The 15,500-nt window shown below is 51.6% G+C and overlaps 1 protein-coding gene and 1 long non-coding RNA gene across 5 annotated transcripts in view; one reads left to right on the top strand and one right to left on the bottom strand.

Moving 5' to 3' along the window:
• Window positions 1-8,389, bottom strand: part of GRAMD1A (GRAM domain containing 1A) — a 25,093-nt gene extending 16,704 nt beyond the window's left edge. The window contains exon 1 of one of the 4 annotated variants that reach the window (XM_086690909.1): window positions 8,075-8,389. In XM_086690909.1, coding sequence (XP_086547035.1) covers window positions 8,075-8,346 — 272 coding nt within the window. In that variant the 5' untranslated portion in view covers window positions 8,347-8,389. Of the gene's footprint in view, window positions 1-4,020; window positions 4,328-4,616; window positions 4,824-5,294; window positions 5,319-8,074 lie in introns of those variants that run through there. The other 3 variants (XM_086690905.1, XM_086690907.1, XM_086690908.1) reach the window with 3 other exon arrangements.
• Window positions 5,097-15,500, top strand: LOC147573532 (uncharacterized). The gene is made up of 3 exons (XR_015245160.1): window positions 5,097-5,366; window positions 5,503-5,652; window positions 14,051-15,500. It is a non-coding gene; the product is annotated as an uncharacterized LOC147573532 (long non-coding RNA).

Here is a 15,500-nt window from a genome sequence, read left to right as displayed (position 1 = left end):
GAAGAAAATTGTAAGTAAATAAATAAATGAGATAGGTGGTGACCCAAGTGACTGCCGTTCCCCTTGGACTACTGGAGCTGGCTTCTCCCAGACCTCCCTGACCCCTACCCCCTTCCCGTGCTCTGCTCCCCACCTGCAGCCAGAGGGGGGCCTGTGAACACCTGAGTCAGGTGGGAACCCCCCCACACCCCGCTGTACCTGACTCCAGCTAAAAGCCCAGGGCTGGACCTTGTCATCAACCCCTTGCTCACTCTTCCCCAGCTCCTGCCTTGGCTGTTCCCTCTGCCCAAACGCCCTTCCTCCCAGATGTCTGGAGGGCTCCCGAGCCTCCTCAGGTCTCTGCTCATTGGATGCTTCTCCAAGTCTCAACTCTCTATTGAAATCACACTCCCCGCCTCTCTAACCTCCTCCCTCTTCCTCTTTCTCCTCAGCCCTTCCCCCACTTGAACTTCTGGAATCTCTCTCTCCATGCTCCACAGGGGAAGGGGGTTTGTTTCCAGCTACATCCCTACTGCCTAGAACTAGGCACAGTAGGTGCTCCAAAAGCATCTGCTCCCTGTGGACTGAATGAATGACTGACCCTCTCCTGCCCCTCAGGGAACCCAGATTCAAGCCAGTGTGAGACTTGCCCAACCCCTCAGTGACCCCCGGCCACTTGCTCCCTGTGTGACTTTGGGCAAGTGTCTGCACCTTCCTGTACTTCAGCTCCTTCCTGAATACAATGGGAATAATAATAGCATCCACCTCACAGGGTTGTCTGGGGGAGAAAGTGAGGTAATATACAGTTGACCCTTGAACAGCATGGGCTTGAACTGCACGGGGTCACTTCTATGGGAAGTTCATTCAACAGATACAGTACACTCTTGTACATGCATTTTCTTTATGGTGTTTTTTTTTTTTTTCTTTTTAAGTAGGCTCCACGCCCAGCCTGGAGCCCAAGGTGGGGCTTGAACTCACAACCCCGAGATCAAGACCTGAGCTGAGACCAAGAGTCGGTTAAGACTGAGCCACCCAAGCGCCCCATTTTATGATTTTCTTAATACCATTTTTTCTAGGTTACTTTATTGTAATAATACAATATCGTAATAATATAATACAGTATATAATATAGACAGTAAACAGAATAACGTGTTAATCGACGGTTTATGTTATCAGTAAGGCTTCAGATCAACAGGAAACTAAGTAGCTACGTTTTGGGGGAGTCAAAAGTTACACAGCAATTTTCCACTGCGCGGCAGATCAGCCCTCCCTAACTTCTGTGTTGTTCAAGGGTCAAGCACACATGAAGCCCAGCGCGTGGAAGGCACTCCGCTCTGATCAGTAGGGACTAGGGCTAAAATGAGGACAAGGACCGGCCATCGCCGCAGCACACCTGTGTCCAAGATGCAAACGCTGACCCCGACAGGCACCATATAAACACCTCAGCCTGGGGCTCAAGGCCCAAACTGACCCCCAAGCTCCACCATTCACTAAGCATGCACTGAGCATGTGCCCTGTGCCAGGCACTGGGGACACAGAAGTGAGCAAAACGGATACCTTCCCTGCCTGCAGGGACCTGACATTTGGTTGGGGAACAGAGACGACCGACAAGAAAACATGCAAACGAAGACGCTGATCTCAGACGTTGGTCTGTGCTATAAAGCAGCACAGCTCGCAGCACCGGCAGAGCAGGAAATTGTGAGAAATGCAGATTCGGGGACCCAGGACCCACCTCCAGGTGGGGCCTAGGAGACTGGTGCATGTTCAGGTTTGAGGACCACAGAAATAAATGAGGGCTAAGTGGGCGGGTGGGTGGAGTGCGGGGCACACTTGAGCTGAGCCTGAGGACAAAGGGCAGCTCTGGCAGGGGAAGACTGTTTTAGGGACAGAAGCATGGAGTTCAGGGACAGGACAGAGCCTGGCAGGTCTGAGGAGGACTGAGGTGGCCAGCGGGGCTGGGGAAGGAGGACAGGAGGGTACAGGCCCACCTGCAGGCCCCGAACCTTGGTCAGGAGCTTGGGCTTCACCCTGAGGGCACTGGTGAGCTATGCAAGGGTTCTGAAGGAGGGGGTGACCACATTCCTCCCCTGTCTCATTTTCTCACCTCTCTACCCTAAAATGCAGACCCTCTCCCCTTGTCCTACCCTCCCACAGCCCCAGGTCTAGGGGGCTGGTCCTTAGGACTAGGCCAGTAACAGGTCCAATAACACACAGACGGGGCAGGTCTCTCACCCCCAGATGTGGCTCTTTGTAGGAGGAAGAGGAAGTGCTTGAGGGCAGGCACAGCCCTGAGGCTGCCCAACCAGACAGGCTGTAGCAGAGGGAAGGGAAGAGCCCGTCTTGGCTGAAGGACCGTTGGCAGGGGGGGGGGGGGGGGGGGGGGGGGGCAGGGACTCGGAAGAGAACCGGGTTTTGCCCCTGCAGATACGGACTTCCTGGGCCTAAACAGCCCTGAGCTCTCGTCACAGAGGAACAGACGCACAGGCAGGTGTGCATAAAAGGGAAACCTGGTGTGGGTCCCACACAGCCAGCATCACGGGCAACCGTACTTCCCCACGGTGCAAGAAGTCTCCCCCACCCCACACCATCCCGGACACATATGCACACACACCACAGAGTCACAACCGGACACACAGGCAACTTACAGTGACACCTGGAGCCCACACATGGCAGCGGTATCAGGGTATGTTACCCTCACGCAGGACCACAGTGTGCCAGCACTGACACGCGCAGCTGCAGCATGACAAGCACGCTACAGTCACAAAGTCCCAGACGTCACACACACATGCATGTGCGTGATGCATACATGCAGCTGCAGAGGGTCACAGAAACCATGGAAAGTCCCGGATAAATTACATGCACACATACAGCCTCGAGGAAGTCTCAAAGAGGTGAAAGCAAATCACATTCTACAGAGAGCGCCATACAAGTAGAACAGCCGCAGAGGAACAACGTCAGTAAATTTAAGTCACAGGCTCAGCTCGACTCTCCCGATGTTCACCAACTGGTGGGGAAGACAAAGGGAAGGCCTGCTCTAACGTGGCAAGGGATGGAAGTGCCAGCTATGTCACCACCAGAGAACCCAGACACTCACAAAGCCATGAAGGACCCAGGAGGTCACGGCCACATCTTAATAGCACAGTGGCCAGGTATTGAAATAACATGTGGGATGTGCTTTCTCAACTGCAACAGGGGAACAATGCCAGTTCTTACTGCTCGAGAGTCAAGGGTACACCCCAGGTCTCAGGAAAGAGGGTCCCGGGCCCACTAAAAGCCACAGGGGATTTCTTCCTCTTGCTCTTCACACACATAAAGCCCCAGAGTGTCTCAGCTGGACACACAAAGCCTAGGCACACGCAAAACTGTCACATATGAATACACTCCGGAACCTTCACACAAAGATGTAATCAGAGGTAAATTACAGGCACAACCCCCCAACTCCAGGGGGATCCAGCCACATATGCCAGGCCCCAGACACACAATGTCACATCTGGACACACACAGGTAACTTACATTTGTACAAAGAGCTAATGCATTCAGAGATGAATTACAGGCACCCAGACAGAAAGTGACAGCTGTAAGCACCGTCCCAGACACGTACGCACACACACCACAGAGTCACAACTGGACACACAGGCAACTTGCAGTGACACCTGGAGCCACAGATGAAATGAGAGGAAAATTTCACAGACACACACACTCAACCAGGGAGGAGCACAGCTGTCTGCACACTAGGAGACCCAGACACATGTACACACACTCCAAAGTCACAACCAGATATGCACAGGTCCGACGGGATGTGATAATACTTCACACACATACGACCACAGAAGGTCACAGGCACACACGCAGAGCCCCCCCCCCCCCCCCCCCGACACACACTAGAGTCACTGTCAGACATCCTCAGGGAACTTACAGTAACACATGGAGCCACAGATGGAGTTTGATGTAAATTACACACACAAAGAGGATGCACAGTAGGGATACAGGCACGCGTACACACATTTCCAAGACACCTACGATTCATGCTGGAAAACATACCGGGCCCAGGGAGTAGGAGGTCAATTCTGGGCCCGCAATCCCAGAGAATTTCAGGCACGAAGCCCCCACCATCGACAGTCCGAGGCTCACGGAGCCCCGCGACAGACAAGGGCGGTGGGAGGGGGCCCAGACCGGGAGGGGCTGCTCACGGGCCCGCCCGGGGCTCGGTGGCCTGCGAGGGGGCCAGCGGGGGCTAGAGTCCGCCCAGCCTCCACCCCAGGCCCAAAGCCCGGGGTCGGCCTTGCGCTCACCCCTCTCCTCCCGGGCCGCGGCCAGTTAGGCCGGGGCCCTCCCCGCAGGCCACGCTCCCCGCGGGATGAGCCCGGGACCCCCACCAAAGCCCCGCCACCCCGGCGCGTCGCGCCCCGTCAGTGACGAGCCAGCCCTGGAGCCTCCCCGCCTTCAGCGCCCTGCCCCCAGGGCGGCCCCGGCCCCCTCCCCGCCCCCACCCGGTCGCCCGCCACCCCCCCCCACCTCGCCGACCCCGCGAGCCCCAACCCCCAGCCTCGGCTCCGACCGCGCTACCCGCAAGCCGAGCGCGCGGAGCCTCCGGCCGGCCGGCCCGGTCCTCCCGCCCGCCGCGCCCCGGTCCTTACTCAAACATGGATGCGGCGCGGCGGGCGCGCCCGGCCGCAGGGCACGGCCGGCCGAGCGGGGATGGGCTGAGCTGGGCGTCCCCGCGGGGCACCTGCCTCGCCTTCCGCGGCCGCCGCCCCCACCCGACCGCGCCGCCCGCCGCCCGCCGCCCGCGGCCCGCACAAAGGCCGGAGCCCCGGAGCAGCGGGAGCCGCCGCAGCGTCAGCTCACCCCTCCCTCCCCCGCCCCCGCCCCGTCGCGTCACCGCGCCGCCCCCGCCTGCGCGGGAAGGGGGGCGGTGCGGCCCAGAGGGAGGGCCCTCGGACCCGGGCGGGGGAGGGGCGGGGGGAGGGGCGCGGGCCGGCACCCCGCGGCGGGGGCTGGCCTAGGCCCGGGAGGCCCGGCGGGCGCCGCCAGGCCGGGAGCGGGAGGCCCGCGGCCAGAGTTGGAGATGCCGGGACGCGGAAGGGAGGGGGGTGCACCGGGGGAGGGAGGGCGACGCGGGGAACCGAGAGGAGCAGCTGGGACGCCGGAGATACCGAAACAGGAGAGAGGAAGAGAAAAGATAGAGACTGAGAATCGGAGGAGGCAGAGAAACGAACAGAGGAGAGAGAAGGATAGAAAGGGGAACAGTCGATTCAAAGGAAACCCCGCCATGGCAGTGCCTTGGCACCGGCTGCGACCCTCTCCTCTGGTACCCGGAGAGGGTCTTCGGCTCCAATTCTGCCCCCGGCCGGGAGCTGCCGGCCGCCCGGGGCGGAACCTGAGAGGTGGGACGAAGTTTCTGGGAAGCGGAGGGGTGGGGGCTGCGAGCACCGAAGAACGGCCTCTGGCGGGAACGGGGTGGGGCCCGTAGGCCGCCTCCCTCTTCCCATCCGTTTCCGTCCCCCCCCCCCCGCCCCCCAGTGTTGGCCCAGGAGGTCCTCGACATCTGGGGACCCCTCTCCATCCCAGTCCCCGTCAGCAGACCAAGTTAGAATCCAGCCTGCCTGGCTCTTAGCTGTGTCGTGACCTTGGGCAAGTCACCCCAGTCCTGGAGATCCCACGAACTGTGTGGTAAGGGGCTTTCCCATGGGGCAGCGCTGGGGTGGGGGACAGCAGCCCTTTCACAGATGGGGAAGCCCCTCCTCAAAGACGGGAAGTGGCTTGGCCCAGGTCACGCAGCGGGTAGGCTGCAGAGTTGGCCACAGCCCTGCTGTGACGCGGTAACCTGCGTCCATCCCTGTGGGGCTGTCTGTTGGTGTCCCGGGCTCCTTGCAGGAAGACACGGAAACGTGAGTCCAACCTCACAGCTCCTGGCCGGAGGCACCTCAGCACTCCCCACCCTTCCCTATGACATTCTGTTCCTAGTCTTGAAAAAATTCCATTCCCATCTCTCTCCGCACCTTTGCAGCATCTCCCCGCACCGCCCCCCCCACCCCCCCCTCCCGCCCCAAAAGCCACTCCACTTCTCCATTTTGGTGGATGGCCGGCGCAAAACTTCCATCTTCCCTGACCCCTCTGTTTCCCTCACACCTACATGCAATCTCTCAGCAATCCCTGTCCACTCCACCCACAGAATCTAAGGACCTGGTGGCCCTTGTCACCATTCTGACTTCACCTCCTCCTCCTCCTTTTTTTGCATTCCCTCCCACCACCCATTTTTCCTCTAGCTCACCAGACACTTCCCCCACCCCCCACCCCTACCCGGGCCTTTGCACTTGCTGTTTCCTCTGCGTTCTTCTCTCGGATCTTAGGCGCTCCTTCCACCATCCCCCTCTGTTTCATTGCTGTCATTCTCTATACAGGTGGATCCTTGAACAACATGGGTTTGAATTATGTGAATCCATTTACACATGGATATTTTTACAGTATAGTACTGCACCTGTATTTTGTCTGCTTGATGATTTTCTTAGAAACATTTTCTTTCCTCTAGCTTACTTTATTGTAAGAATACAGTATATAATACAGGTAACGTACAAAATACGTGTTAATTGATTGTTTGTGTTATAGGGAAGCCTTCTGGCCAACAGTAGGTTATTAGTGGCTAAATTTTTGAGGAGTCAAAAGTTACACTTGGATTTTTGACTGAATGGTGGGCCAGTGCCTCCTAACCCCCCCCCCCCATCGTTCAAAGGTCACCTCAACTTCTCTTTACCTGTTTCTTCTTTTGAAATACTTTTAAATTTTTAATTAGGGAATATTTATTTCAAACTGGAAAAAAAATAAAACGATCATCCCCACCATCCATAGACGGTAGATGTGGATAGTTTGCCATTTTCATTTCAGATCTTATTTTCTTTTTTAAAAGAAATAAACTGTTACAGACACAGCCAAAGGCCCAGTTCCCCATCCCTCTGTCCTCTGGTCTTACCCCCAAGGTACCCACATCCCTGAAGCTGTGTTCCTCCTGTCCCCTTTCTCATCCTTTCTTTGACATCAGGATGCATCTGTCAACAATATAGCCTATTGTTCAGTGTCTTTTGAAAGATACACACGATTAGTCTCCTACTGTATCATTTTGCAACTTGTTTTCTCCATCATCGTTGTTTCTGAGTTTTCTCCACGCTGATACACAGAGCTCTATTTCATAAACCTTAACTCTTATCTAGCATCCATTGTTAGAAGAAACCACAGTGGGTATTTCTACTCAGAGCCAATATAGTTCTTTCTTCTTTTCCCCTTGCAGCCTTGAACTTTCAGTTCCTGTCTCCCTGTGCCAGAGGCAGCGTTTATTCACAGAAGTTTTGTTTAAGTTTCTTTTTTCTTTTTTTCCCATGAGCTACAGCAAGACATACCTTTTACACTGGTCTCCAGTACAAGAAGTACCTGTAATATGTATATAATATATATATATATATAAATACATGTAATGTCACAAAAGTTGCAGGAAACCCCGCTTATTCACTATGCCTCATACATTGTATTTTAAATTCTACCCTATTTCTGTTTGGAAAAAGTTCTGTTCGCAACGCACTACCTTGGTTTCACGGCCCTTAAATGGTCATGATCCACAGTTTGAAAAACACCAGAGGGGCACCTGGGTGGCTTAGTTGGTTAAGCTTCCGACTCCTGATTTTGGCTCAGGTCACGATCTCAGTTTGTGAGTTCGAGCCCCATGTCCGGCTCCACACCGTCAGCAGGAAGCCTGCTTGGGATTCTGTGTCTCCTTCTCTTCCTGCCTCTCTCTCTCTCTCTCTCTGTCTCTCAAAAAGAAATAAACATTTTTAAAAATTAAAAAAAAAAAAAAAAGGAAGGAGAAACACTGGGTGTGTCGAAAGGGGTGTCCCCTTAATAGGCGGTGCTCTGCTGAGAGCAGGGAGCTCAGAATCAGTTGTCTCAACACATAGTCCCAGTTGCCTGGTTTTATTTGTGTACCTATTTCACAACTTCAGTCCAACTGACCTTCAGCTCCTGCACCTGGACGGTGTCAGCCACCCTCGAGCACGAGTCCCTAGAGAGAGAGCACCTCTCTTTTGTCCCAACACCGGGGTCTGACCTGTCCTGGGGTAGACTCTCCAGGTCTGGGGTCCTCGGCAGCCGTAGGCGCTGGGGGATCGGGGTGCAAGGGGGTGACTCTCCATCACTGGATGGTGTTATGTGAATGGAAGGCACCTCCGGGAGCCTCCAGGTCTCAGGGGATGGGCCCTCTGCCCTGCCATCTCGTGGCTGCTGGTTCTGCCACTCGGCTGCAGGGACTGATGAGTCTGAGTCCTGGACACCACCCTCCACCGATGGGGGCCAAGGCAGCTGGGGCAGGAGCTCAGCCATGGGAAGGGCTCCACCTGCCGGCTCTGGAGCCTTGGATAACTGCACAGTCTCTGGGGGAGAAAAAAGAGAGGTGAAGGGAAGGGCCCCTGTTGAAGCCTTGCCTCTCACCACCCCGCACTGCTCCACAGCCGAACTGAGGTTCAGAGCACAGTGTAGGGGTCAGAGTGGTCTGGGTGGGAATCCCACCTCTGTCACTGTCCTCTCTTCCTGACCCTGAGCCTCAGTTTCCTCTTCTGGAAACTGGAGATCCTGATGCCCACCTCCTATGGTGGCTGGGTTGCATCAGAGAGCTCTGACATGTGGGGTGCCCAGCCCAGGGCCTGGCACACAGTAAGTGCTCAGTGAACTTCTGTTTGTGCTCCTGAGTTGGGGTTTATTTTGTCTGAACATTCACCAAGGCCAAGCCCTGGGTTTTCTATACACCAGTCACCCTAGCTCCTTTCCACACACACCAGGCCAGGAAGGAGCCGGGCCTGAGCAGGCCCCAGAGGCCTCCGGGCCTAGGTAACGGCTGATCAAGCTGAGGAGACAGAATCCAGGATTTCCCTTCCCTGTTTGCTCAGCAATTGCCCCTCCCAAGACAAACAAAGGGAGGGTGGCCGGCTGTGGCCTCCTCAGCTGGGAGGAAGCCAGGCCAGTTCTTGCACCGCAGATGTGACATTACAGGCCACCTGGGTCTGCGGAGATCAAATCAGTGTCTGTCCACATGGCAGAACACAGCAAGGGCTGCTTGGTGTCCAGCTGCCCAGGGAGTAGGGAAGGAAGACCTGTGGGACCCAGAGAGGGTGGCCCCTGGCTTGGGGAAGAGACCCTGACCCTTACAGGCCAGGCCCGGACCCCAGGGTCCTTCCCAGGCACCCCAATACCCTTACCTTCTGGTTTCCTCCTCCTTCTGTCCCCACGGGGTTCAGACTTCCAGGATAAGGACAGGAGACCAGGCCCTTCCCTCCCCCCAGGAGTCCTGGCTGGACCGAAGAGTCACAACCTTGCGGCCAGAATAGCATGTCCAGCTGGAGTCGTGTTCCCCTCTGACCAGCTGTTCCTGGGAGAAGGGACAGAGTGGGGGTGGGGGTGCCCGTACAGAGGAGGGTGAAGTCAGCCGCCTTGTCTTGGCCTCGTGACTGCCCCACTGAGGAAGGGGCTGTCTTCCCTAGGCCTCTGCTGGTCCTTCTCTCCACAGTGTAGCTCCTGCCTGTCCCCCATTATTCCCCCAGAACTGCTCCTCCAAGCCCAGGGGTCACCCCTGGGTGACCAAATCCGGGACGCTTTCCAGTCCTCATCTTCCCGCCCTGCTCTTAGAAGCCACAACCTGGGACAGCCCTCTTCCTTCTGGGAGCTTCTCTTTGCCTCTGAGATGCCGCAGTTTCTGGCTCTCCTCCCACCTCGCTGACAGCACCCCCTCACACTTTTGTGCACACCCCTCTCCACTACCCTGTCTGGAGAAGCTAGTATTCCCCACGGCTCAGGTCTAGGCGCTTTTCTCTTGCTATTCCATTTTTATTGCATAATAATTGACACATACTAACGAGTGTATTCATCATAGACGTGAGTTATAAATTATAACAGTAAATGGACCCTTTAGCCCCCCCACCCGATTCGAGAACCAGCACATCACTGGTGATTGCCTTAGGCTCCTCCCCCAGCCCACCCGGCTTCCCTTCCAGAATTCTCCATCACCCCTGCTGGACGGTCATCAACCCTTCACATTTTTAATAGTTTAAAATTATTTTATTTATTTATTTATTTTTATTTTATTTTATTTTATTTTTTATTTTATTTTATTTATTTATTTATTTATTTTTTATTTATTTTATTTATTTTTATTTTATTTTATTTCATTATTTATTTTTTTTGAGTAGCCTTCATGCCCAGCTCAGAGCTCAGTGTGGGGCTTGAACTCATGACCCCTCATGATCAAGACCTGAACTGAGATCAAGAGTCAGACGCTTAATTGACTGAGCCGCCCAGGCACCCCTTTAATAGTTTTTTTAAATAATTTTTTTTTAATCACATTGCTATACAACCCTAAACAATGTATTTTTTTAGTTTTTCTTGCGTCTGAGCTCTTGAACCATACCTTGTGTCATCTGTGACTTGCTTTCCTCGCTCAACGTGAGTTCTAAGATTCAGCCATAGGGGTAGCCCCACTTATCCTGTTTTTGCTACTATGCTACCTTCCGTTGTCGGAATATACCACACTTTCTTTATCTTACCTGCTCATAGACGGCAGGTTGTTTCTGGTTTTCTGCTCTGATGAATGACGCCATCCTGACATTCCCCGCATGTGTTCCTTGCATAACTCCCTGGTAAACCAGCATCCCAGTGATCGCACGGCCACCCGCGTGCCTCCCCTGTGCGTGCTCGTGTCTGAGTGCTCAGGGTGTTTCTGTGGATCTTCTATCCCGCCTTTATTACTTAATTTTTTACTTTATTTTATTACTTTACTTATTATTTTAAGGCACTGACTTTATTACTTTAGTGTTAAAGTAAGTCTTGATGTCTGGTGAGCAAATCTTCTATCTTGTTCCTCTTCTCCCAGAGTCAGCTTGTCGAGTTCCAAGGGGGAAAAATCAGTAAGAATTCCATGGTTATGCTATAACCAACAATTGATATCTTTACTGACTTCTCCAAAATGTCCACATGGGGTCACTCTCCTAGTACTTAGGTCACTCTCTGGGCGTTTAGGAATTTTTCTTAATTGTGGCAAAATACACATAAAAGTTACCATCTTAACCTTTTTTTTAAGTAGGCTCCAAGCCCGACGCAGGGTAAAAAGATCATGACCCAGACACTCCACTGACTGAACCACCCAGGCACCCCCCCATCTTAACCATTTCTAAGTGTAGAGTTCCATAGTGTCAACAATACTCAACATTATGCAGCCATAATCATCATGTGTTTAGGTACTTTTGAAAAATAATTGTTCTTTTAAAGTTCTTTCATATCTTTTTTTCCCCAGTTTTATTGAGAAATAGTTGACATACCTCACTGTATGGCTTAGGAGGTACATACAGCATGATGGTTTGACACATATATTGTGAAACGGTCACAGTAGAGTTCAGCTAACATCCATCTTCTCATATAAATACAATAAAAAGAAAAGCAGGAAGAAAAGAAGAAAGAAAAATAATTTTCTCCTGGCGGTGGGAACGCTTAGGATCTACTCTCTTGAGAACCTTCCTGTCTGTCACACAGTGGCGTTGACTATGGTCGTCATGTTGTACATTGCATCCCTAGGAGGTCAGTATCTTATAACTGGGATTTTGTGCCTTTTGGCCCTTTCCTCCAATTCTCCTTCCTCCCACTTTCGTATCTTTTGTTAGATTTTTTTCCTTTGGTATTTCATGTTTACAGAAGTTCTTTTGTGACAGATAATACACACATGAAAGGGCATTAAATATAAATGTACGGCTTAATATATAATTATGAAGGAAGAACACATGGACCCACTACCCAGGCCAAGAAAAAATATGCCAGCATCCCCAGAAGCCACAAATGCCTTCCCAGCCAAACCCCTCTCCCTCCACCCAGTCATCCATCCATCCATCCATCATCCATCTGTCCACCCATCCACCCACCCATTGAACCATCCATCCATCCATCCATCCATCCATCTCTGGGTATTTCAGAGCTTCCTTGTCTATCCCTGTGCAAAACTCACACTATCTTAATTATACACACATTGACTTCTTTGAAAATTCCTTCCTTTGCTTTTCTTTAGTTTTACCACTTAAGCACATATTCCCCAAAACCCTAGTTTAGTTTCTGAACTTTGTACAAATAGAATAACACCCTTTGAATTATTTTGTATTTGGCTTTTGTTATTTAACAGTATGCTTGTAAATTATTCACCTTATTGTGAATAGCTGTAATGTGTTCATTTTTAATATTGTATAGTATTGATATAGCATCAATGAAATAAGTTGTGGATAAATACCATTACTTATCAATTATATTGATGGACAGTTGAGGGCTTCCCAGTTTGGGCTATTAAAAATAGTGCTGCTGTGAACATTCTTTTACATGTCTCATTGCATTCCTCTTTGTCAGGCATCAGGTATCTATCCATCCATCCATCCACCCATTCATCCATCCATTTATCCATCCACCCATTCATCTACTCACCTGTCCGTCCATCCGTTCATCCATCCATCCTCTCATCCATTCATCCAGCCATCTCTGGGTGTTTCAGAGCTTCCTTGGTCTATTTGTCTATCCTTGTGCAAAACTCACACTTTCTTAATTATATATGCCTAATTATCCTAATTATATGTACAGTTTTATAATTAGTCTCGATATCCTCCCACCTTGCTCTTCTTTAAGAGTCTCTTGGCTTTTCATGTTCGATGCTTACCTCAGCTGTGCATGATCCTTGCCTATCAGTTCATGTATAGGAGTGGGGCCCGGTGTGAGGCTCAGCCTGTAGTGTGAAACTGAAAGCTCAGTGGAAGATTGAAATAAGAAAATGTTTCGTTGAAACACATCAAGAGTCCTATGGAAAACTTGTTGGAGATGTGCCTACAGAACCCCTAGATGGACAGGTTCAGTCGGCAGCTGGACAAATAAAGATCAGCGCTGGTCTGGGCGTTCCCCAGCGTGTTGGCGGAGGTCACTCACCCCAAGAAATCTAGCTGTCAAATGTCCCTCACCTCACCTGGCACATCTGTTTCCAGAACCCACCCTTCTCTCCCTGCACAGGATTATTGTCTTCAAGAAACATCAAGGTTAGCATAAGATTCTTTCTTAGGGGTTGAGGTTACAGGGGGGAATTGGGCTTGTGGTCAGTGTTTTTTTACCTTTCCTGACCTCTGCCTTTGCAGACAGATTTCTCAGTCAAGCTCATGGCTGGTGGAGAGAAGGAAACTCATTAGAACCCAATGTCCTTGGAAACATGGGCAGGGCTGGTATGTGGAAATGAAATCTCAAACAGAGCAAGGCTACAGAAGAACACCCCATGTGTTCTCCATCTTAGAAGCTCTGTGGCTGAAAACCGCCTGCTTCTTGTCCGTTATTTCCGCCTTCCCCTCATCCAGGGGAGCACTGCCCACTGGAGTCTCTTCCCAACTGGAACGAGGAGTCTGGGCTGAGGAGTCCAGACTCTGTGCTGTTTCTGTAGTATTTTTCCACATGGAGATTTCGTGTACAGATAGAATCTATGCTCACTGTTCCATTTTCTACCCCTACGTGGGTGCTCCAGAGAGTGTGGGCTTATGTATCTCTGACGAATAATAAGCAATAATGTGATGTTTGCACTCCCCAGATACTTCAAGATTTCCTGACTGTATCTATCTGTTTCCAGTGAACTGTGGCTTCTGGTTTCCTCTGTGACTGTGCCCACATGGGCCTGGTAAAATTTGACTTCTTACCAAATCTCTCCCACACTCTCTGTATACGTAAGGTTTCTTCCCTAGTGTGTCTGATTTTAGCAAATTCCTTCCCACACTCTGCACCCTGGAAAGTCCCAAATTCTCTGATGTCCTCCCCTTCAATGCCTTGTTTGCATCCTGAGACTTCTCCCTTTGGGCCAGACTGAGTTCCATTTCTACAACACAGATGTGCACCAGGTGGTGACCCGCCACTGTGGCGGGGGGGGGGGGGGGGGGGGCAAGTTGGACAGTTCCCTGCCTGCCGCCCTCTGCCTTGACCTCCCAGTCAATGCTGTTGGGGCCTCTGTGTCTCATGAACTTCTGCTTTGTCTTTCCAGCATCTTGGATGGAAGTGTCAGTGCTGCTCCCCTCAGGCAAAGACACCCAGGCCAAGACCATTTCCTGCCCTGAAACTTGGGGCTCTCTGAGGAGAAAGCTTGGTGTACCTCGAGTTGTCCGAGGATGGGCACCTTGACAAGACTAGGGACGAGTGATGAAGGTGGATTTTTGTCATCCAGAAACTCCCAAGCGTTTCTTCCTTCTCCCAGCTTCCTTCCCAGCACCTAGTTTTCCATTTTGCCTTCTGATTTTGTATATGTTACTCCCACCCAAAAAAACCAAAAGGAAGGGCCCAAAACACGGTCTAAGAAAAAGTGGCCTGTTCTCCTTCTCAAAGCCTGAAAAATCACATTTTTCTGACCATTTGGATTCATTTCCGCAAGGACTTGTTGGGACCAAATACAACATTTCCTGTAGAAAATACCTGCTTCGGGAGGGATCTGTTATGCCCGGTGGCCCTTCCATCTCTGTCTCACCTGGACTGGGAACTCTTCAAGGAAACGTCCAGATTGGGGGCTTCCTTTCAGCAGGGATGATGGGAAGTCTTTTGATAAACTGCAGTGATTTCCAGGCTGCCCCCCACCCGCTGATGTACACACTGTTGGCTGCTCTTCTGGAAAATGGGGATTAAGCTACGGACAGAGACACAATCCCTGTAGTCAGTGAGTTTCCAGCCTTCCTCTGGGAAGTGTGGGAAATGCTGATGCCCACCTCAAGGGATTCTGAGAGATTCTGATGAGATAATACAAGTAAAATGCTTAGGCTGGGCTCGAGCACACAGCGAATGCCCAATCAGTGTTTTAGTTGCTATTATATGTTCGGGGGTGGGGGGCGGTGTTTGAAAGAGCATCTGTGGCTCAGGATTTCGACGACCACACTACCAAGATGCTGGAAAGCAAGTGCTGGGGGAAATAGGGCGAGGAGGAATGCAAGAATTCTAGAATGCCGGTCATGTTCCCATGTCGGTTTGGTTTAGCTCAGGGTGTTTTTCCACATCACTTATTAGGCAAACTTTTTTTTTTTTTTAATTTTTTTTTTCAACGTTTTTATTTATTTTTTGGACAGATTGAGACAGAGCATGAACGGGGGAGGGGCAGAGAGAGAGGGAGACACAGAATCGGAAACAGGCTCCAGGCTCTGAGCCATCAGCCCAGAGCCTGACGCGGGGCTCGAACTCACGGACCGCGAGATCGTGACCTGGCTGAAGTCGGACGCTTAACCGACTGCGCCACCCAGGCGCCCCTAGGCAAACTTTTAAAATGAGAAACTGACATTCCCTTGCAGAGGCCGAGGGAGGAACTAGAAAGATTTCATTCCGCTCCACAGTCAGGCCTGTGAGGCGGAGAGCCCTCCAAACATGGCAGCTTTGGTATGGTTCAGTTTTTTTTTTCTGTTTTATGTATTGGAATTATGTATAATATGTAAATATAAAATTATGTATAAAACCTT

This window comes from Puma concolor, chromosome E2 (assembly GCF_028749965.1).
Source record: "Puma concolor isolate L17-30 chromosome E2, mPumCon1.1.hap2, whole genome shotgun sequence".
Classification (NCBI taxonomy): Eukaryota; Metazoa; Chordata; class Mammalia; order Carnivora; family Felidae; genus Puma; species Puma concolor.
Note: the sequence above shows the minus strand (reverse complement) of the source record. Positions and strands in the feature narration are given on the sequence as shown.